Source organism: Globicephala melas, chromosome 11 (genome assembly GCF_963455315.2).
Source record: "Globicephala melas chromosome 11, mGloMel1.2, whole genome shotgun sequence".
Lineage (NCBI taxonomy): Eukaryota > Metazoa > Chordata > Mammalia > Artiodactyla > Delphinidae > Globicephala > Globicephala melas.
In genome coordinates this window covers 76,799,826-76,822,349 of record NC_083324.2, presented here as the reverse complement: position 1 = coordinate 76,822,349, position 22,524 = coordinate 76,799,826, and the positions used below count along the sequence as shown (strand labels likewise).

The 22,524-nt window shown below is 43.9% G+C and overlaps 1 protein-coding gene across 8 annotated transcripts in view; it reads right to left on the bottom strand.

Moving 5' to 3' along the window:
* Positions 1-16,562: 16,562 nt before the first annotated feature.
* Positions 16,563-22,524, bottom strand: part of TFAP2B (transcription factor AP-2 beta) — a 29,052-nt gene continuing 23,090 nt past the window's right edge. For 2 of the 8 annotated variants that reach the window (XM_060308079.1, XM_030870500.3), the window contains 2 exons: positions 20,829-21,088; positions 16,563-19,765 (listed from right to left, as the gene is read on the bottom strand). In XM_060308079.1, the coding sequence (XP_060164062.1) occupies positions 19,704-19,765; positions 20,829-21,088 (322 nt within the window). In that variant the 3' untranslated portion in view covers positions 16,563-19,703. Of the gene's footprint in view, positions 21,089-22,524 lie in introns of all 8 variants that reach the window. The other 6 variants (XM_060308080.2, XM_060308081.1, XM_030870499.3 and 3 more) reach the window with 4 other exon arrangements.

Sequence of the window (22,524 nt, the reverse complement as noted above, 5' to 3'; positions counted from 1 at the left end):
AGTGTTCACCTGACTCTCTCAGGTACCCTCAAAAAAGTACCAGCTTTAAACTCTGGTACTCCTAGGACATCTAAAACTTGGGTTGAGATCAAAATAAGCCAATAACCAGGGGTGGTCTTTCTGAGCCTCTTACATGTGCCAGGGAGCTAGGTAGGAGCTGGTGAGATACAATGTCCGAGGTACAAATTTACCCATATTACAAAGAAACACTGATTTGGGCCCCAGGTTTAAAAGCTAAGGGGGTTTTCTCAGGGAGTGTCTTAGCTCAGCCAGCTACAACAAAAATATCATGGACTGTATGGCTTTATAAACAACAGAAATTTAGTTCTGGAGGCTGGAAGTCCAAGGTCAGCTGCCAGCATGATCAGGTTCTGGTGAGACTCTCTTCTGGGTTGCAGGCTGCTGACTTCTTATATCCTCACATGGTAAACAGCAAAGGGCAGAAGCAAGCTCTCTCTCATCACACTTATAAAGGCACTAATCCCATTCGTAAGGGCTCCACCCTCATGATCTCATCTAATCCTAATACCTGCCAAAGACTTCACCTCCTAATAATATCACTGGGGGTGGGGATAGAGTTCCAATATATGAATTTGGGAAGTGGAGGTACACAAACATTCAGTCCATAAGAAGGAATGTTCACTCAGTTATGCATAATACAATATGAAATTTAAGATACTTCAAAGAACTTCACCTTATTAGTCACTTGAGTTCTTTGGGGGAAAAGGGAAATCTCAGGAATTAAATCATCACTCTTAAGGAAAAGAATGCACTATTTAGTATTTCTTTGGGTTTCATTAAATTTCTGTTTATGCTCTGCACTTCAGTTTTAAAACTTGGCCAGATACATCCTTATTAACAACTTCAATCTTGTGGCTAATATTCAGATGTTTCCCATCATCTGCTCCAATTTTAAATGCTCTTACTTGTCCATGTCAACATATATAGAACTCTTTATCAAAAGAAGTTTTCCTTTCTTTTTTTAAATACATTTGTACCTCTAGGACAGAAGCTAACATACTTTATGAATATCATGGAAAAATAATAAAATTAAAATATGATATGGCTATTACCAAAACCTAGAGAAGGGAAATAACGTTGCACACAATTTCAACCATTTGATCATGACGTATTTTTAGATTAAAAAAATTGTATCTGTGAACTCCAATAGTTTCCAAATTACCCTTTGATGACAGACTTCAGAGATTGAGTCAATTGGGTTTTAGCAGCAGTAGGTACCAAGATACTGTGTTAATAGGAACAGTAAAGTGGTCCCTTCTTTTAACAACATCCTGTCCTTTTAACTTAATGCCAAATAAACACAACTCCTGGAACGAAGATTTAATAGGGGGGAAAAAGGGAAAATTTCTCAACAAATAATAGCAGCAGCACTTAAAGCACATGAGGAATTAAGATACATCTCTGCCACCAGATTAGTAATGAATAAATAGAGCCCACTAATTTTTACTGTGCTTGCAGTAAAACAGACCACACAGGCCTTCTCTTCTGGAATCTGTAAGTAGTGCTTTAAAATCCTTACATGGCTTTAGCACCTGTAATGACTTAGGATGTTCAGGGATGTCTAAAGGAAAAGGTACTCAGCATTTTCTTACACAGTTAAAAATAATTTCCTGACTGTTAGCTACTCTGACTCAGAGGACAGCTTCAGGCCCAAACATCAGGGGTATTATTTTCTAGTCACCTATTATCTACATTATGTGACTCATCAATTACCCGTATATAAATTCATCCTCCAGCCCTAATGATTGATATAAATGTTCCCCATCCATGATAACATAATTTACAGTACTAACTCCTTTCATCTACAATTCTGCATAGGTTTTTGACTTGTACTAAGATCCCACATCACTTTAATTTTTCATATGGAATTCATTTCAAGAGCTGCACCCCGGGAACCCCTCACATGACATCTCATTTTCAGGACAATCTGTAAACACTATGACAATCTGTAAGCCAGCCTGATAGGAGGCTATGTTTACAGAGACCCCAAGGACCCACTGCTGCTGAAGGGAGAATCACTCCTACTGTGTTGCTGCTCCCCACATTCGTGAGAGTTCCCGCTAACGGCTGTGTTCTGACTGATGCTGGCACAGAAAGAACTCAGATACGCAGAAATCACTCAGGCGGAGGCTTGGATAGCTGTACAGCCTTTAGTTCTCCGGGAGCAAGGCAGGGCTCAGAATGTTTATACAGAGGCAGAAACATCCCACATTCCCCCTTTCCAACCCCCAAATTCCTACTGTCATTGTACTATCCAGATGTGCCCTGAGTTATGACGGAAATTTGACAGTAAAAGTTTTCAGGAAAGCCCCGCGGGTTCTGTGCATGTTCCACCCTTTATTTCCTATAGCTCAACTCTAAACCTGCTAGTTTTAAAAAAAACAGACATGTCTTTAAAGATTATGATTTGGACCTAGAACATGTGTCATGGTAAAACTCACTGAGAACACTTGGAAGCATGGGTATATGACATATTCAACTGGGCATGAAACAGTTAAACAGTAAAAGCCTGTCGAGGCAGCCAGTGAACAGCTTTTAACCAAGGGCTGCTGATGTCATGGGGGGTCCTTGATAGCAAAACACAGGAAGTAACAATAAAGTAAATGACTTCTGAGTAGTGGGGGAGACTTTTTTTTAACTAGTGCTCAGCTTGAAGTTTGTTCTATTTCCCACCCTTAAATCTGAGAGAATCTTCAAAACCTTTCCATTACCACTGCAAAGAAAAGGCATTTATTTCCAGGCAGCTACAGAATAACTAAACAAGCACCAAATGAGAGGCTAATCATATGTCCAGCGTTAGCATGAATCCATATAGTAGGAAATAGGAAGCAAATAGCTAAAGCCATGAAAATCAGTAGATAAGGAGTTGACACTTCAAATGCTAAACTTTGTAGTAGAGGGACTAATAATTCTCCATAATTCATGTATCAGTCCTGACCCAAATAAGTGACCAAGCCTACACGGGCCACTGTAAGATGGAATGCATCAGCATGGGCCACGGATCAACGTGATACCAGGTGATAACAGAAAAAGCAAGTGGCCAGACTTGAACCAGGGCAGTTTGAAACAGACAGACCACTTGTCATGTGTATTATCCTCAGATTTGGGTTTGCCTAATGTTTCCCTGTGATCAAATTCAGATTATGCATTTTTTGCAAGATATCAAAGTCCATCGTGACAATGTAAGTGACATTGTCTTCTTCTCACTGTATCACAACAGGAGGCGCCTGGCCCTGATTAAGGCAGTGGAGGCCAGGTTTCTCCACTGATATGTTAAGAGGCCCCGCTGACTTCCTCCACTCGTTTTCAGTTCAACAGCAACTCCATCACATTGTCAAAGGCACAAAGAATATTTAGTTATAAATACTTCCCCTATATCCAAACAGGAAATAAGCTGAAATTGTCATTTTTACTTTGATTGAAAGTCATCCGTGCCACATACTCTTCTACATGTATAGTTGTACTTAAGTTTTTTAAATTGGTAGTAGAGAATTGAAAAACTTTGCCTCGTGTCAGGGAAATTTCTGGCTTCAAAAATCAAGTAGAAGAGACCTTAGAGGGGAGGAAGGCTTTTTTTGTCTCAAAGTCTTATTAAATGTCTGGCCGACTCTAAACATAATATTTTAGGGTCCTAAATGTCAGGTTTTCTGTGATAAAGAATGGTGGTATTACTATGATCTCACTTGCCCATTCCTTACTTCATTCTTTATTTCTTATTTCTGTCTTTCTATCTCGCTTTCCTTTCTGTCCTTCTATTCCCTTCATTCCTTCCTTCTGTGGATAATCATATAAGCTACTTTTTGTCTTCCTGTGCCCTAAGTACTGATGGCTGGACGCCAGAAAGACAGATATTTCTCAAAATTCAGTGTCCTCTCTTTCTCCTGTCCCACTGCCCTTGACCTGGACATACACCTCTCCTTAGGTGCTAGATGATTGGAAACACACACTTAAAATTCATCTAATTCGTTCTTTCATTATTTACTTAAATTATCATAGTTGCATTGATAAGTGTGGTTTTCTGTTGTAATTTAGAAGATTCTGGTGTGACAGGATGTCCACTGCCAATTAGAAGGCTTCCAGAGAATGAGCTGAAAGTCTCTTCGTTGCTTGTCACGGGACGAAGCCTATTAACTTTCCCTGACTTCCCTTTACTCAGCCAACTCTGTGCAGTTCATAATATTCCAGACAACTTGTGGCGGGGGTTAAATGAAACAAAATAGGTGAAGGCACGCTATCAACTGTAATAAAGCTGAACAAATATAAATTACCGCTTTCATTACTCTTTTAGACAAAAGATTATTCTTTGAGTTTGCTCAAGGCACCAGTCTGATACGTGTGCTTAGGCACTGGTTCTGAAGATACCAATTAGAAGAAAGAGACATAGTCTCTCAACTGGAATGATAAAACTCCAAGACAGAAAAGTACATTAGATTTCCCCTAGGTATATCCTGGGAGTCCTACACCTAAAAATGAAGATCTGGTGGGCTCAGTGATCTATTCAAAGGAGAAGAGGAAGAAGGAAAGGATGAAGATCATTTTCTACATCTATCTTTTACGTCTATTTGTCTATCTATCTATCTGTGAGAGACGAAGAGATAAAGTGCAAGAGAGGAAAAGAGAAAGAGGGAGATTAAAAGAGAGAAAGAGTGCACATCTCGGCTTCACTTATTAAATCTCTCTCTAAAATAAAAAAGAGGAGGAACACCATGAAACAGAATGTCCCCAGGCCTGGCAGGCCTGACTAAATACTGAGGATGTCTCATTAGTGGACCTGATTCTAGTGCTACTTCTACAGGATACCTGATGACCAGTGTCTACTGATGAACATTAATCGTTAAGTTGCTTTTTCTTCCCTAAACAAAGAGTCAAATGCATTGCCCGTGCTGTGGTTTCCTTAATGCCACTATTGTGCAGGGATTCACTCAGCAAGCTAGGGGAATAGCATGTGGATATTGAATACAAAGAGACAGTAGTTTCCAAATGCAGCCTCCAAAAGACAAGATTGTCCCTGTACCCTGCATGGGATGGAATGAAACTGTGTCTTGTCCAAAATTAATAAAGCCTGACCTGCGGGTCCTTAGAACAGAAAAAGATTTCCTATGAAGGTGACATCTGGATTCTCTCCTTGCTTCTGCTACTACCGCTGTTTTTACCACCATTTTCTGTATTCCCATTTCTTTGCTGCAACTGTCAAAAGTTAAGTTTGAAAATATTTTATCCAGCCCTCTTGCACTAAATTCAGGTGAGAGGGAAATTTAGGATTTCTCAAGTGGATATATTTTAAAAGGGTTTAAAGGCCCCACCATTTCTTCCAGAAATTTTAATAAGCATATAGAAATAGCCAGCTGGCTAATCCTGGGAATATCCCTTCTCCCTGTCCATTTTATAGAAAGACCCTGTGGTCAGGAAATATAAAGCTTTCAACACACTGACCACAGCTAGGATTATAGCCTCATATGGTAGAGATTTTTTCCCACTGTCTTTTTCTGGGTGTTGGCGATATCCAGCCGTTCTTTCACGCGTGTCGAAGTCACCTTCACCCTTCACTCACCGGGGAGAACTTCAAGATTGACTGCACTAATGAGGGAGTGTGGAATTGAGACATTACATGTAAATCCATCAGTGTGATTAAACTTAGCATGCACACTGTGTATGCTGGGTATTTTCAAAGAGCCTGGCTATTAAATGGCTTCATATTTTTATACCTTTTGGCACCCTCATAAAAGGACTTAAGGAAACAGAATTTTTCCTCCACTGCTACAGATGGACTAAGGCAAATCTATGCTAAGAAGCTATAAAATAATTTGAAACGTCTCAGGTTCATTGGTAAATCAAGTCGGTAGCTCTGCAGAATATTTTTACATGTATAAAAATGCATATATTAGTAAAGTTATAAGTGTATATAAAAGCATATATATGGTTCAAAACCTGTTAAGTTGCAAATAAAGTAAAACCTCATTAATTCAGACTCACTTAAATCAGAATTTCTGACCTGACAAAGGTCTGGCTGAGCAGAAGTTTTCTTTACCATATCAATGGAGAAAAGACTTGCTGAACAATTGGCCAGTGTAAATACAGATCACAGGGAGAGTACATAAACTGCTTAAGAGAATACACTGTCTTTAGTATTCTTGAGCACTTGAGGAGCACTTATTTACATACAAATAACTGAGAGTATGCTTACAGAGCAATCTTATTATTAACCAGAGTACTCTTAAGAATTGCTGAAAGGATTCTTTAATTATTTCAAGTATGCTTCTTCTGTATACTTGAAAGAGGTAAAGCTGCATCCTTTTAAAATATTCTATAGTTCCAACTTCTCACAAATGTATACACCTTTTTGTCCAGTTGATATAAATTAGTATGTGTTAAAATATGTATCATGCTATTATACAATAAAACACTACCATTGACGTTTTTGCATATCAAGTTCTGTAACAAAACTTAGTACAGTATTTGTGAATTTCTGTGGTTCCTGTAGATACAGCCTCCTGTTAAGTATGGCAGTATGGAATGATAGAAAGAGCATGGACCTTATCTGCTCTCCAACTACCTGCAAGTTGACCTTGAGTCTCAACCTGAGCCTAGGTTTCTCATCCGATAAAATCAAGAGAGGTGCTTTTGCACCCACTTTACGTCTCCAACTTGTTGCGAGGACCAAATTACATGATGTTACTTAAGTCAATGAAAATACATAAAGTGGAATGCAAATGTTACAACTATTTTATCTATATAATGGATACTTTGATTTAGAAGGAAATGTTGATGAGGCATACCATATTAAGATATGCAGATATAAACTTCAAATTCATTATTACCTGAAAAATATACTGTGTCCTAGCTTGGGGTGGAACTAGAGTAAAAGAAATGGAAACAATCTATAAATATCAATACATACTCATTCTATTTACCATCTAAAGTGCATCATTAGGAGTTGAAACCACCAGGAATTTTAGCAATCTGTCGAAAACTTTTAGATTTTAAAAATCTGAGCTACGTTGTGTAGGTAAGGGTTAAACAAAAATTTCACAAATGTACAGGGTTTAGGAAACACAGGGTGGGTCAATGCAAAGCACAGATAAAACCATGTCCAAACCGAGAGCCCTTACAGCCTTGTGCATCTGCCCTAACCTAGCCAGGAACTAGCACAGTGGCTGGCACAGAGAAGGCACTCAACAATTACCTGTCATACTAAGATGCCTCTTGGCCAACTATCAGATAACCCTAGATAGATCCACAAAGGCAGGGTCAACATACTTGCCTTCCAGGACTAAAGATTGTACATTTCACAGGTAAAGGCCCATGTCTGTCTTGTTACTGATGTGTCCCCAAATTCTGCAATTTAGTAATTGCTCAGCAAGAGTTTGCTGAATGAATAAGAACTACATGTTTCATGTAAGTTGACTAAGATGTGGTCTTTACACTTGGAGTTTATCATATGAGGTGGCCAGGGAGAGACTTTCATAATAGGACAATGGGGAAGCGTCCTGTTATGAAGTTAGTGCTCTGAGAACACAATGCATTGATTTGTTATCTCAGTTGTACCTTAGAATCACCTGAGGATCTTTTGAAGCAATACCAGTGTCTCAGATCAAATCCTCAAATCAGAGGATGGGGCTTGGACATCAGTATTTTTTTAAACTCTCTCTGGGTGATTTTAATGTGCAGCCAAGGTTGAGAATCTTGGGACAAGAAGTTAAAACAAGTAATTATAACAGCAGGTAAAGGAGTTAGGAAAGAAGTGTTTCTCAGATGAGGTGATATTTGAGTTGGGTCTGTTTGTCCCTATGATCCATCAAGCCCAGAGAAATGCTAAGATTTCTTCCCCTTCCCAATTTCCAACACAGCGTCTCTTCTCTAGGGAGTATGGAGACCTGCTTCTCCCACACTGCTTCTATAGACTCTTCCAAGTTATAAATCTCAAGGACTGAAAGGGGCATCAGTGAGGCTTCAGAGTCCTAAAGTCACACCTCCCTGGAGGGTAAGATTCAATACCTCAGTCTGGAGCAAGACTGGAATAAAAGGCAGAACAGAGACCTTGTGATTCTCAAATGGATGAACTGGCTCATAGTGTCCACTTTTCTTCACTTTGGGAGTTCTTCACATGTGATCATATTAAAGGTGTGTGGTTTCAGATTTAATCGTGACTGGCATGATCTGAGAAGTCAAAGCATCATTTTTATCTGCCACAAGTTTCAATCATGTTCACACTGAGTTCTGTTAACTTACACTCACTTTTATTTAAAATAAGTGAAGAACCTGGTCCACCACATCAGGAGGGAAAAACAAGGGAGTTCTTTATCTTATGAACCTGACCCTCCAATCCCAACTAAGTTGGAGGAACAATTTTCACCTTCCTTTTGTAACTAATACAAAAAATTGTAATGCCAAGAGAGTATCTGTCGTAAGGGATCTGTCTTTAAAATACTGTACTTCAGTCCCATGGGATCAGAATTTTTTAAGGCCTCTTCTTCAAAGCTACTGAAAGATATGTTAGAAAAACAAGTTGACACTTATTTAGAATAAAAACCAAAGTCCTAAGATCTTTTGTAGAGGAAAGAGCACTTTGAAACTGAAGTTCTAATGGCAATCTGCCAGGAGCCACACGCATGAAACTGGACAAGCCATTCTCTAAGCATCTGTAAGATGAAGTGGTCAGGCTGATGTCGTTAAAAGGAACTTTTCCATGTTAACATTTTGTCCTACTTTACATTCAACACATTGACAATAGTTTCCAAATGCATCCAAGGCAAGCAGGAGACTATCCTGAGGTAAGAAAAAGCCAAGCCTCCCCCTAGTGCTTTCAACATTTGTTTAGCGATTTCCACATTAAAAATCCTCTGAGGTTTGATCTCACCACCACCACCTTTGGACAGGGCCTTTTTTTGTCTAAGCATATTAGCACCAAGGCAGTTCTACCCTGACCAAGTTCTGAAGAATCCTGGAAGATTACATCTATATAACTTTTATGAGTATAGGCAGCCCATATGGACTTTATTGGTCCCTAGAAACTTCTTCCTACACAACTATGCTCATTTAAATGAAAGAGTTACAGCTCACGTGCTTTATTTCTCTGTGTAAGGTAGGCTGTATGTGAATAAAAGGAAGGGGCTGCGAGGCAGTAGAAGGCAACATACAAAAGGTACTGTTACAATTACTGTTTTCTGTCTTATCATACTTATTCAGGGACTATAAAGCAATGAATAAAAAGGATACGTGAGTAGAATGACAGGGCGGGTCAGTTCTAAAGACAGTCATACTTTCAGGCCCACCACCAGTGGATCCAACAGGTGTATTCAATACAACTGCATTTACAGATCTAACAGAGCTGGAAAGAATTTATGACCTCCATTGCTTGTGTAAACAAACCAAAAAAAAGGTGCTTCTGGGGGAACATAAACTTTCCCTTCACATCTATATAGTTCATAGGCCCTTCTCTCATATTAATGAGATTTTAGATATTACCTATAGGATCTCTAAAACCCTTGCTATATGTATTTTTGTGGCCAGGTACTTATAAAGCCAAAGACTTGTCAAGGAACCAATTGGACAGAAAGGGAACTTAACGTGCATTTGATCAGCATCATGAATTATCTTATTAAACCAACCCAGGGTATGAATGACGGCAGGTCCAAAGGAGAATTAAAATCACCCACATCTTCCCCAAAGCTGAGAAGGGCCACAAAGGACCTAACTGATTATGAGGTTAGAAATTATGTTTTCAAGCTCCCATCTGGAGGCATGTTTGTTTCTTACCGTGTGAGTTTGCTCCTGAGTTCTTCAATGGTCTGTTCTGAAAGGGTGAGACTGACTGAAACAAATGCCTCTGTCTTCAGGACTTAAAAAAAAAAATCATTGAAAACAATGTAGGGATATAAATGTCTGTGCCCACAGCCAAGATAAAAAATGCAAAGTCTGGGCCACCTTGCCTTTAATTTTCTAACTGCTGTTTTGTAAGGCTGTGTCATGCTTCTCAGTTCAAACACGCTTTGGCTCTTTATTATTCATGGACCTTTTTCCCAGTCAGTGGTGTTGAATAATAAAACAGCCCAGGATCAAATGGGCCAATTCTCCACGCCTGACACCAACTGCTACTGTTCGCTGGGCTCTGCCAAGCGTTGCCTCTGATAATGAGTGGGATTTGGTTAAACAGTAAATTAATGAATAATGAAATATCCAGGTTGATCAGTTAGAGAGCACGCTTGCTTTGCCCTGGGCTAAACGCTTGGGGCAGAAATTACTCTCAAAAGGCACTTGCCTGGCTGCTGGTCTGGATAACTATTTTACAGCCTATTGCTTGACAGAATGCTGGGGAGGGGGGAGCCAGTGGGGGAGAGGAAAGGAAGAAGGACAGAGTTATTAACAGCCAAAAAAAAAAAAAAAAATGAGAGAGAGAGAGAGAGGAAAAATAACCTAGTTATCACCTTGTAGGTTTCTAAACTGCATGTGTGATAACAAAGTCACAAATATGATCTGGAGAAGTCTGAGTTCTAAAATTCCCAACACATGTTTAACATCAAGGAGGAATGATGAATGAAAACAGTCTTCTGCGTGTGCCTGTGCACATATGAGACTAAACGCAGAACGACTGCCCTGCAGACACATGTTCCTGGGTACGCGTTCGAGTGAGGACATGCAGAGAAGCCATCCAGTGTCTAGTTGACAGGAAAACAATACCCTCATTTGAAGGCTTCATCCTCTGATTCTTAGACATACCCCTTGTACGAATTTTAGAATATTAAAAATAGGACTTTTCCAAAAACCTCCATTAGGAAAAATGTTTCACTGCAACTGAGATTCTATATCTGTGTATGTGCATGTGTGTGTAGTTTGTCACTTTTCAACTTTAACTTCACGCAAGAGTCTTAAATTGTTATGTAAGTTTATGCATGTATTAGTAATAGGTTTGCTCATTCAAGATCAGATACATGTCCTTTACAAGAAACAAGCTTTGAATCATCAAAAACCCACAGCAGAGTGCCACAGGGACACCACATACTGAGAAAAACGTGTTATTTCACTCGATATTTGTTTTGGAAATAAATTTCTCTAATTGGTTATCTCTGGAATATCTTATTCTTTCAGAACTTGAGCCCCTTTCAAATGGCCTCAAGATGGGTGGACTTTGAAGTTTTACACAGTGGAAGCTGAAATACTTCTCAATAAATTAACATGTGGTGGGTGTTTGTGTTTTGTCAAGTTGTTTGGGTTTGCTTTGGCTTTAGCTTGTTCTTAGGTGTAAGAGAGAGAAGGGCTTTCACAAAAGTAGGAGGAAAGTGAGGATGTATTCAGGAACCTCATTAACTGTTCTCACAGCTGGAAGTAAACTCAGAACAGTGCCGGGGAGAGGTGGACATTATCTTCTTCTGGTGCAGAGGTGACAGATGATAGGACTGTAAGAAAAAACTGCCCACAGCCTCACTGAGAAAGGAGCAATATGAATCACCTACAGCTTCAGTGTACACGATTACCACACTCCACTCCTCAGGGCCTACAAAGCAACAAGGCCTAACGGCTGCTACTCCCCTAGTTTCATCCTGCAGACTAGTATCATAAAGTTTTCACCTCTCCACACCAGCATCCAAACCCCTCCCCCAAGAAAAAATAAAATGCTCTAATTGTCTTTATTACTTTCAGGCACTAGCCACCAAACACAGATGTTCACTATTGAGAATTAAAGGAAGGGTAAAGGTCACAGGGACTCAGATCAGCTTGATCCTTCTTTGGACTATTTGACCCCATTGTCTAGAATGGCCCTTATCTTTGAAGAAGAAAAGAATATTTATATTGCACATAAAAGGGAATGAAATCATTCAGTGGGCCCATTTTGTTGGCAGGGCTCAGGCCTGTGCCGTACCCACCCCTTCCCTAACCCTAACCCTAACCCCTTCTTAAAAACAGCAAAAGGGAAAGTGCGTGAAACAACCCATAAAACGAGTCAACTGTGCTTCTGCCTCAAATCTTGGTAGTTTCCTATCTTTAGGAATCTCTGGCCAAAAGAATTCTCTTGAATGCAAGAGCCCTAATACCTAAAAAACAAACAAACAACAAAAAAACCTTTCCTGGGTTCCTTAACACATAGGACTCCCTTGGAAAAGAAAATTCACACTGGTATATGTTTTTTTGTGGATGTTTTTGTAGTCCTGCTATTAGGGAATTCCTATATTGTGTGTGTGTGTGTGTGTGTGTGTGTGTGTGAGAGAGAGAGAGAGAGAGAGAGAGAGAGAGAGAGAAAGCCCTAACTACAACCCCCAAAAAAGGTCTCATACCTTGTTTCTGGTAGAATCATTTATCAATGAGTTTAACATATACACAAAATTCAACCTAGTCCAAGATTGATACTTTGATCTCAAAGTTAGCACTAGCACCTTTTTTGGGGGCGGCAGCGGCGGGGGTAGTTGGTTAATGGAGCACTAAGATTTGGTTTGGTTTTACACTTGTTTTCTCTGCATTGATTGGCATTTTCCCAGCCATTTTGTACAACCCCTCCCCACCCCTTCCCAAACCTACAAGGGTGGACCGTTTCCCAGTAAAATCCACTGCTGTGTAGAAGCTATCTAATATCCTGTTTCCTTAGAAACTCAGATGATGGTCGCACTCACTTTGCCCACTTGAACAGCCACCGGCGCTTCCAGGTCATCAGGTGTTTCCGAGCTGCCCGGCCTCTACTTGCGCATCCGGACGCCAGGTTCTAGCGTTCAGGACCTGATGGTTCACGCAGGGAGCGCTAGAACTCATTGGGGTGACTTGTGTCCGATTTGGGTCCGAGTTTCCCCAAAGACTTGCAAGCGTCCCTTCCACGCCTCTGTACCCCAGTGCTCACGTGCCAGCTTTTCTCCAGTCATTTGATAAATGTCTGTACAAGAAGGAACATTTGACTGTTCCAGAGGTCAGATTCTGACCTCCCCAGAATATTGTACGCAAACACGCCCTGGACGTGCCCTCCTCCCGGTAAAACGCGTGGGCTAATGACAGCTGACAGCCACATCCTTGAAACGTTTGCTAATACGTCAGCGAACAGGTACGTCCCGGACGTTGACTGGTGGTCCAGACACAGATGACTGCCAGGCCTGCCCTCCGAGCGGCCTGGGCAGGTCACGCTTTGCTAAGTCCATTGGCTATTATGCTGCTTTTTAAAATTTTTAAAGAGCATTTTTATGCAGAGGCCTCTCCCGGCAGCATGTGTGACCCCTATTTGAGTCTGGACGCCTCTCGCCTGAGTCAGCTCCAGAAGGCTGCAGCCCGTCCGAGAGAAGGGAAAAAGCGAAAAGCAGCAGAGTGGGAAAGAACAAATAGGTTCCGAACAAATGGGCCAAAAATCGCCGCTTGACCTTGCTAGTTTGAGACCAGCGGCAGCGTAGAACGTGTTGAACTTGTGTGACAAAAAGGCTCCCTCAATCTCAGCATAAACAGTTTGAAAAAAAAAGAAAAACGTTGCCCACGCCGCAGCCGTTTGCAAACTTAACCTCCAGGACGCGGAGCGAAAAGCCTGACGCGCCGACCGCGCCCTGGGTAGTCGCTAGGCCCGGAGTTACGCCCCGGGGCGCCGCGGCGCGTGCGTGCGTGCGCGTGCGTAGGCGTCCGCGCGTGCGCGCTCGTTGACACTCGGCCCAGCCACCCGGAGAGCGTGCCTAGTCGCGGGCAGGGGCGCCGCGTGCGTGCGCTCCGCGCGGGCAGGGACGGCTTACGCGCGATACGTACGCACGCAGACTGGGCCAAGGGTGTGAATGGCTCAGCGCTGGTGCCTAGTCTCCGCGTTGCTGTCCGCGGTTGCGTCCTGGAAACGTGAGAAAAGGCGGTGGGAGTGCTCCAACCTGTGACCTGAGGGAGGGACCCGTGCCAAGAAAGTGGACCCGGGGAGACGTTTGACTGAACTCGCCCTCAGGAAGCGCTGGGATTATTTATGAGGCCTGATTTAAAAGTAGTGGCTGCCAGGGATGTGAAAAAGGAGCTCACCCCAAGCTATGAGAGAAGTTATAGTCGTAAGAATGCTGTTTATGACGGTATAAATCAGTGTGGAGCTTGTGATGGGAAATAACGGAGAGCATGAGTTTGGGATAGACACAAGGAAACAAAGTCAAGAAGGAAAATTGAGTTTTCGCCCTCCGTGTTCTGCCCCCGCGCAGTTCCTCCTTTCCAAGGCGCCCACGATTCCTGCGGGGAAGCTGGGGAGGGGTGAGCCCACCCCGTGGCGGGTCGGGTCGGTTCGGGTCTTCCCCAAGTTGAAACGAAGCTTGTTAGAGGGCGAGGGAATACATGTAAATAAACAACTCAGAAGATTTATGGGAAGGAGTTCAACTTTATAGGACTGTATTTATAGAGCCATTGCTGGTTCACTTTTTAAATAGATTAATGGGAAGCTAAAATTAATGGACTTGTGAGCTGCACATTTAATTTCTGAGGCTTCGACATGACAGACAACCGCCTTCGAAGTCCACGCACGGAAGGTAGCCTGCGTCGGGAGTCATGAGCGCCCCCAAGAAGACACACGTCCCATCGGGCCAGTATATCTCTGGTGGCTCTAAGCTCTGGCTGCCCGGGGTCCCAGGGAAAGGACCCCATGGGGCTGTTTTTGCAAATGAAGAGAAACAATGTGGCCTCATAAAAAAAACAATCGGCTCTTCTTCCTCCTAGCATTATTTTTAATCAGGGCCCGTAAACCGCTAATGCGGGCGGGCGAGCAGGCGGGCTTCTTGGCCACTGGAAGCCGCGCACCTGGGCTGGCTGCCTCCAGGTCACCTCCTCCAAGGTCACCCAGCGTCCCCGCGCTGGGCCTGTGGTCAGGGTCCACGGCCTAGCGGTTCCAGCTGCCGTTCTTTCCTTACTCCTTCTGCAGCCTGGTTAAGACAGTAACAAAAGGGCCGGCGAGGAGCTGTAACTAGCAGCTCTGGGCCATTTTGTTAGGCAAGGCTCTCTCTGGCTTCGTATCTTTCCTTCCCTCTCCTCAAGTTCTTTCCCCACATTCAGGCCCCTCAGGATCTTGAGTTTGGGGTGACTGTCTCAGATCCTTGTCAAATGGTGGTGGAAAGAGGAGGTGGTCTGGAATTTACCTATGGAATAATAGATGGAAGGTCTGTTTCTCCAGAGCTGGTGTTAACCCTTCAGTAGGAAAACTTGCCATAGGGTATGGAAATTACTCATCACCGCCTTTGTATAATCCTAGTGGTAACCAACCCCTCACTCTCCAAAAGGCAAATGAAAAGGAAACTCAATGTAAAACATTTGAGCCAGAGACAAAGGCATATACCTATTTTCTTTCTAGATAAATGGATTGCACGCCCTCTTAATCACACTTCCCTTGTGTATTTTTTTCTTCCTTCTACTTCCCTTCCCTTTTTGATTCACTCATTTATAATTCTAGCCATGATACCCCCCCTTTTTTAGTTAATAGGGAAGCCAAGAAGTGGAAAATCTCACATAAAGCAGATTCCATTGTCCTTTCTGTCTTTCCCTATAGGGAAGTCCAACTGGGAATGAGTCATCTGAAAAACAGAAAATTGATATGGGAGGCATATTACTAATTACCTGAGTGCCAACTATATGCTAAGCACTCTCCTAATCCAGGGTTTTCGAGATTTAACTTTGCCAGTTATCCTTAAATATATACATGTTGCTGTTCCTGCTTTTTACAATTAAACTAGACAATGTTGGAAAGGACCTTAGGAGGCCCACATTTTACAGATAAAGACTGAGGTCCAAAGAGAAACAGTGACTCGTGCATACCGTTTAACAGCTTGGATGGATTTACTTTCCTAGCCTCAGGGAAGACACCCAAGCCTTGGGATGAAATACAGATTGAGAAGATGTTTGATCACTGCAGCCCATTAGGGCTGGGCTGCAGCCCATTAACCCAAATGAGAAAAGCTCTGGCTTCCCTGGGCATCCTCTGAGCCTAAGGTAGGAAACCTCCTAAGACAGCCTCTTTCCTCCTCTGGTCAAGGGAGTTTTCCTCATTTGTTTACGGAAGGCCTTGCACTGCTGGTGAGGTCAGGGTTGGGTTCAGTCCTGAAATGAGCCAGTTAACTCCCCCAGATCCCAAGGTGTGGGGTGCAGGAGCCCATACCTGGCCCTGTGGGCTTCTGTCCTGCACCATCTCCGTCAAAGACATCATGGCAGAATGCCATCCCACCGGCAACATGAAGAGAGCATCATCTTTGACTTGGACCCAGAGGCCCTTCGTTCCTGGGACACGGACTCTTAATAACCTGGGAAGTAAGTAATTTGACAACCTCATTTTTTTAAAGGGCAATATAAACCAAGAGATGCAGTTAACGTGGGCTTTTATTGCAAATCCAGCTAGAAATAGGAGAGAAGAGTGTCAATTTGGAATTTTAATGAATCAAAAACACCTTCTAGTGAAAACAAAAGTGTCCATTTTTTCTGGGAGGCAAAATTTATTGTATTTATTGTAAGGAAAACACTGCCTGTGTTTCAATGATTGGGGGGGACAAAAAGAAAAAAATTCTTGGCCATAAATTGTTTCTGTCTGTAGAATTAAACAATATCTATACTCAAGAAACTGAAGATGAAAACACAACAAAAACACAACAATCTTTTTATTTATGTAAATCAGGTCAACACTGGACAATAAACCAATTGCTACCCATTACCATAACAGCTTGTCTATAAAGAACAGAAAAATTCAGATAGGATTCTACCTAGGGTCAAGCGGTTTGTTTTTTTTTTTTAACCACCCATTCACAGAGGTATAGATTCACAGATAAATAATCCCAAACTACCTGCTCACCATATTTACACATTCCCATTAAATTAAGCATAAATAAATATATACAAACTTAACATGGATACCCTCCAGAGCTCTTCTCGTGAAGAGTCAATAGATTGATATTTCTCGATTGTTGTCAAAAACAATGTTAGTGAATTAGAGACCAACTCAACAGAGGAGTCGATTTTGGCATTTCAAGAAGAATAGTGTTCATTCTACTTTTTAAAAGAAAACAAAACGAATTTTGTTATTTTTTTTTAACCTGATCATTTAACATACATCAGCACAGGAGGGGAAACACTGTTTGGGCTCTTGAGGCAACATCAGATGGTTTAAGGTTAATTCCTTTCCACAGAATGTATTACGCATACAGGATATCAAATGTGAGGACAAACTCCCTATAAACACTCTAAGTAGGGACGAGTTGCCCTTTTAAGTAAGGCTTTGTACCGGAGGAACAGTGTGTAGATAAGTTTGGGGTATTTCAGGTTTTCCATTCGACCGAAGTTTTCATAGGATATAAAATAGTTGCTTGAGAAAAAGTGGTTTCCTTGGCCAAAGAAAATAAAACAGCCAGGTCTTTGAAAGGTTCTTCAGTTCTTTATGTAGGGCTGGAGAAAGCTAAGGATGTGGTGCCAGGGAGAAGGAAAAAAGAAAGCGAGCTAACTAGGGGAGAATCCTCGCCCAGAACAGCCCTTTTCTTCTCTCTTTGCTTCCAGGAGAGCCACAATACGTGCAAGAGGAGGCAGGACTGGACAGAGAATGGTCAGGAGACCTTTAGAACCTCCAAAGGAACTTGCAGAGTGGAAAGTGTGAGGGCAGCGCTGCCACGTCCTGACTCTTGCTTTCTACCTTTAGCTCTTTTGGTTTGGGACCGGGCACTTAGGAGTGGGCACGCGGCTTGGATACAGTGTCTTAAGAGTGCAGGGGTGGGGTGGGGGAGAGCTGCAACTCACCTGTTTAGTTTGGAAACAAGACTCAAAGGGGCTTGCTTTAAAACGTTTCCCTTGACTTAAAAGGCAAACTCTTGAGTTAATCCCACTGTTTATTGATTTATGGGCCCAAGGAAACCAAATCTTTTAATAACTCAATTATCAGATAAACGTAGCAGGCCTGGCTAACGAAAGCAAGGGGGCGGGGGTCGTACAGGAAAGGAGAAGTGGGGGAGGGAGAGGGGGCAGTGGGTTCTCTCCACGTTGCGTGGAGGCGGGGTGCGGGGGACAGATGCTAAGCGCTCTGCTCAGCCCGGGCGCCAAAGGAACGCCCGGAGGAGGGCGAAGGGCGACGAAGGAGCCTGCGTAGCCCAGTAAGACAATTCCTACCCCATCACCCGCCTTTGGGAGCCTGAGGGTGGAGAGATTTCGTACCGGCAAAGGCGGGGGAAGCTTCCGATCCCCTGGACATTTCTAGGCCACTCGCCCTCGGGAAGCACGCGCCCGGGGCGGCCGCTGGCAGCAAGGGGCTCGGGCAGCGCTGAGACCCCTCCCGCCTGCAGCCCGCGGGGCGCCGCCCCATTACCTACTGGAGCACCGGGCTTTCTCGGTCGCCTTAGCCCTTAGGCTGAGACCGAGAGCGGGAAGGGCCCGCGCGGCCCGCGGCCCCTCCAGCGGCTGATTCTATGTCCTCAACACGACTGGGCGCGAGTGGCCCCCACGCTCTCGGGACCTGCACAGTAAGAGCAAGGCGCGTCCATCGCGTCTCTCGCACGTCACACGCGTGGGGCGCGTTGCCCTGCAAGGAAAGGAGACGATGGTTTTCAGTGCGGTTTCTCCCGGCCTTTGGCAATCAGAATACGTCTAATGCAAGCGGCCAGGCCCTCGGACAAAGGCGCAGGCTTCTGAGCTGGGAAGAGATGGAGTGTCTACACGCTCCCTGAGGTCTAGTTCCCGGCCTTTGCACTCCTGTCAACTCATCTATGGCTGAGCCCTGAACACCCAGAGGCCCCCAAAGAAGCTGACGTGGATGGGCTGGGGTCTGACATCAGCCATTGCTTGGGCCCTCCTGGTGGTCCGAAACCAGCTCCCTAACTCAGCCCCCCCCCCATTAAAATGTCAGTGCAAAACTCAGCAGGTTCCTAAATCCGACCCTCTAACCTCCCTCCTCCCCAGGCCAAGGCCCATGGGGCAGCAGACCTGAGAGTCCCCGTGGGTCCTAACTGTAAATCCTGCAGAACAAACCTCTGGATCTTTATATTCAAGGGATGCTGCAAAGGTCCTAATGCCTACTTTGTTTAAAGAGATGCGTCCATGCACACTCTATTTAGAGACCTAGGTCATCCACTCCTTCGCCCCTGGGGATTTCCCACTGCTTTGGGGATGGTGGGAACAATGGGTTTCAGATCTTATTTCAAGATAATGCTCAGGTGAAGCCCAAGAAAGGAGCAGGGCTGCCAGAAGTGAGAGATATTAAATGTATGAAACTTTATCCACTGGGAATAGTCCCAGTGTATCCAGACAGTACCATTCAAAGCTGAAATACATCTCCTTTCACTTTGCATTATTTTACCATTATTGCCAAAAACAAGTGCACGTCTGGGAGGGGAAAAAACGCCTCATTCATAAAGCATCTTGTAAGAAAGCAGTTGTTGCTGAAACACGGGAGCTTGCACCACCCCCCTCCCCGCGACCACTCGACCACTAGCAAAGCTGCTGCTTTCCCCACAATCACCAAAGAGCCCAAGGAAATGGAATCCGCTTTAAAGGCAAGGCAATAATGTTAAAATATTGGGCTCCAAGAACACTTACTCCTCTCCCCTAAAATTCATTTAGCAGCTCCCCACTTCCCCGGAATTCTGTGTTGAGGTATCTGTTAGCAACTAGACTCAAAGCTGCTTCAATCTCTTATTGGCCACTTTCTAAATTATTCCCTTTGAGCTTCTTTAAAGAAGTGCACCTGCAGAATTCTGACACACAGGCTGTGATTAAAAAGGGATCGGAATTTTTTTTTTCTCTGTACCTTATAGATTGTGTAGGAAGCCCAAGTCCTCTTTGAAGAAGCTCATAAACCATGCGGGCAAAGCTTTGGAAAACAGAAGAGAATGAAATGGTACATACCCCTCCGAAGGAATTACATACTAATCAACGTATTCATATTGTGTTTGGGTTTTACTATTGTTCTTAAAATCGGTAGATGACACATATGATAACAAATGCAAGATGCTCTGTAGGCAGATGCTGGCAAGGCTGGGAACTAGTAACGTTTCGGAAAAGAACTGATGAGGAGTCTGAATCAACTTATTGGTCCGGATTTTCCTCGGCCGGGCCGCGGGAGCCTCTCCTTAGCCAGCCGGCCCGAGAGCTGCAGCCACCGCCTGCGTCCCCGCGGGCCTCCCGCCCCGCCCGCCCTCGCCCTCCCTAATTAAGCAAATGGCCCGGAGTTGGGCCCCCTTGAGTTAAGGACACAGGGCGGGGCGGGGGCGGGGTCACCAAGGGGACCACAACAGCGCACCAGAGGGCTAACCACACGCCTTTTCATCCCGGAAGATTCCCGTGACAGCCGGAGGGAGGGAGGGCAACGTAGAAAAAGGGTGGCTGGGAGAGGGGCGAGGTGAGGTGGAAGGGCGGGGACTGCCAGAGAGTTTCCTAAAAATATATTAAAAATTTAAAAAGTTCGTGCGTCTCAGTCAACCAGCTCTCAAAGCACTGACACCGACACGGTTTCTCCGATTTTCTTCCAATAAGTTAGAGTTTTCTCACGTTTAGTCTTATGTTTATTTTCCAAAGGGGAAAAAAAATCATGGTTTTCTTTTTATTATCAGTATTACTAAGCTCGAAAGAACCGAAGTGGAAAATCCGGACGGTTGTCTCCAAGTGTATCTTGAAATAGACACTGAGAACCGATACTGTTGCTCCGTGGTACGCCTCAAGTTTTTTTTTTTTTTTTTAAGTTATTTAGCTTTGTTTTTTTTTTAACTTTGATTGTATGTGTATTCTACCTAATATAATTCTTCCAAAGCCAATCCAATATTTTTAGAGCTAAAATTAAAATTTTTTTCTGTTTTCCTTTTGTATTTAAAACATTTTTCCTTTTTTTTAAATTTTTCATTTCCTGTGTTTCTCCTCCTTGTCGCCAGTTTTACTACCTGGGCCTTCCCCAGACGTGTGCCTGTTAGTGGTGGTGTTGTTCAAGAACATCTTGTCCATGCCTTTGAGCGCCTCGGTGAGATAGTTCTGCAGGGCCGTGAGCGCGGCGCAAATGGCGGGGGCGCCGAAGCCGTGCGTGATGAGGCTGAAGTGCGTGAGGCAGCTCTGGATCCCCGGCTCCAGGATGGGGCTGGGCCGGCTGTTTCCGATCGGCGTCCGGTCCTGAGCGAGCAGATCTGTAAATTCTTTACAAAGTTGCCTGCAAAGGGGCGGGAGAGGAACAACAACAATAAGAAAGCAAAACAACAACAACAAAAAACCACCCTCAGTGTCGTTGTCATTGACATTCTAAAGGAGACGCTCACAAGAGCCCAGGGGCGCCCAGTCATGGGAGAGCCGGAGAGCGAGGCTAATGTGGGCGATTCCGCTCTGTTTCCTTTCCCAGCGTTCTCCCTTCTAGAGCAGCTGGGACTGGAAGGAAAGCGGGGGTGGGGATTTTAGGCACCCCTTCCATCCCAAAGCCTGGCCTCTCCCCCCGCCCCCTGCCCGTCTTTCCCCCTTCATTCCAGGACTGCATAAACCCCGCTTTGGGAAATGTGCTATAGGCTTTAGCGTTTGATTTGCAATCTTCAGTAACTTTTAGCTCTTACCTGACAGTTCCTCTAAAAGCCCTTTCCCCCTCCTCTCCCCTGCCTCTCCAACCTCTTGGTGATCAGACTCAAAAAGCCGGGAAGGAGTTAGGGCCCTGGGCCACAAGCCTGTCCCTGGCACAGAAGCAGATTGCTGGAGCCTTGCCTGGCCCAGGGCAAGCAACTGTTTATTCCAGGAGAGAATGCCGATTCCATTCAAAGCAGAAAGCTGTTTACCTGCAGCATGTGAGAAGGGAAGTATTCCCACCACCACCACCCCTTTTTCCCTTTCTTTTAAAGTACAGGCTACTGAAGATCTTTGTACAACAATATTGTTGTCCATATAAAAGGATTCCCACATTGTTTAAATAAAACCTAAAGGTAGATGGTTAAGACTCCAGGGAGGGTAGATTTTTATCGTTGAAGGTTTTTATTTCAAGGCACTGACAATTTAGAGGAATCTCCCAGCCTTAGAAATCCTGCGTGCCTAACTATGGACTAAACTTATTTGAGAAAATTTTAATATAGGAGGTGGACAAAAGGATTTTAGCCCTGAAGGTCCAGTGGCTTGGTTCACCTTGTGGTCAGAGGTATGGCATCCCAAAGGTCATAGCCTTTCACAGGCTGGCAGACTTCTGCCAGCCTGCCTCCACCTGGTCTCCAGGGTGGTGAGAAAAGAAAAACTACAGAACGCCAATCACAGGCCTCCCTGGGACAGTCTGACACTTGGTGACACCTGGCCTGGCCAACAGGTGAATAGGGCAGATACCTGGAGGCCCACGTCAGTGACCCTGGGGCACCTTTTCCCAGGGGATTACTCCCGGGAGGAGAAATGGCCAAATTAGATGGGGAATACCTCCTCCCCAACCTGCAGCAGCCAGAAAAGGTGTTTGGTTTTAAGGCTGATGGGTAGAGGACACTACCAGGAATCCTCTCACTACTCGTTTCTCTGTTCGAAATGCATACATACATCCTCCCAAGCAGGAAGAAACGGGTAACAGTTCTGACCTAAATAGGGCAGTTCTTAAGTCAGACATACCTCAGGATCATCTGTGGGGTTCAGATA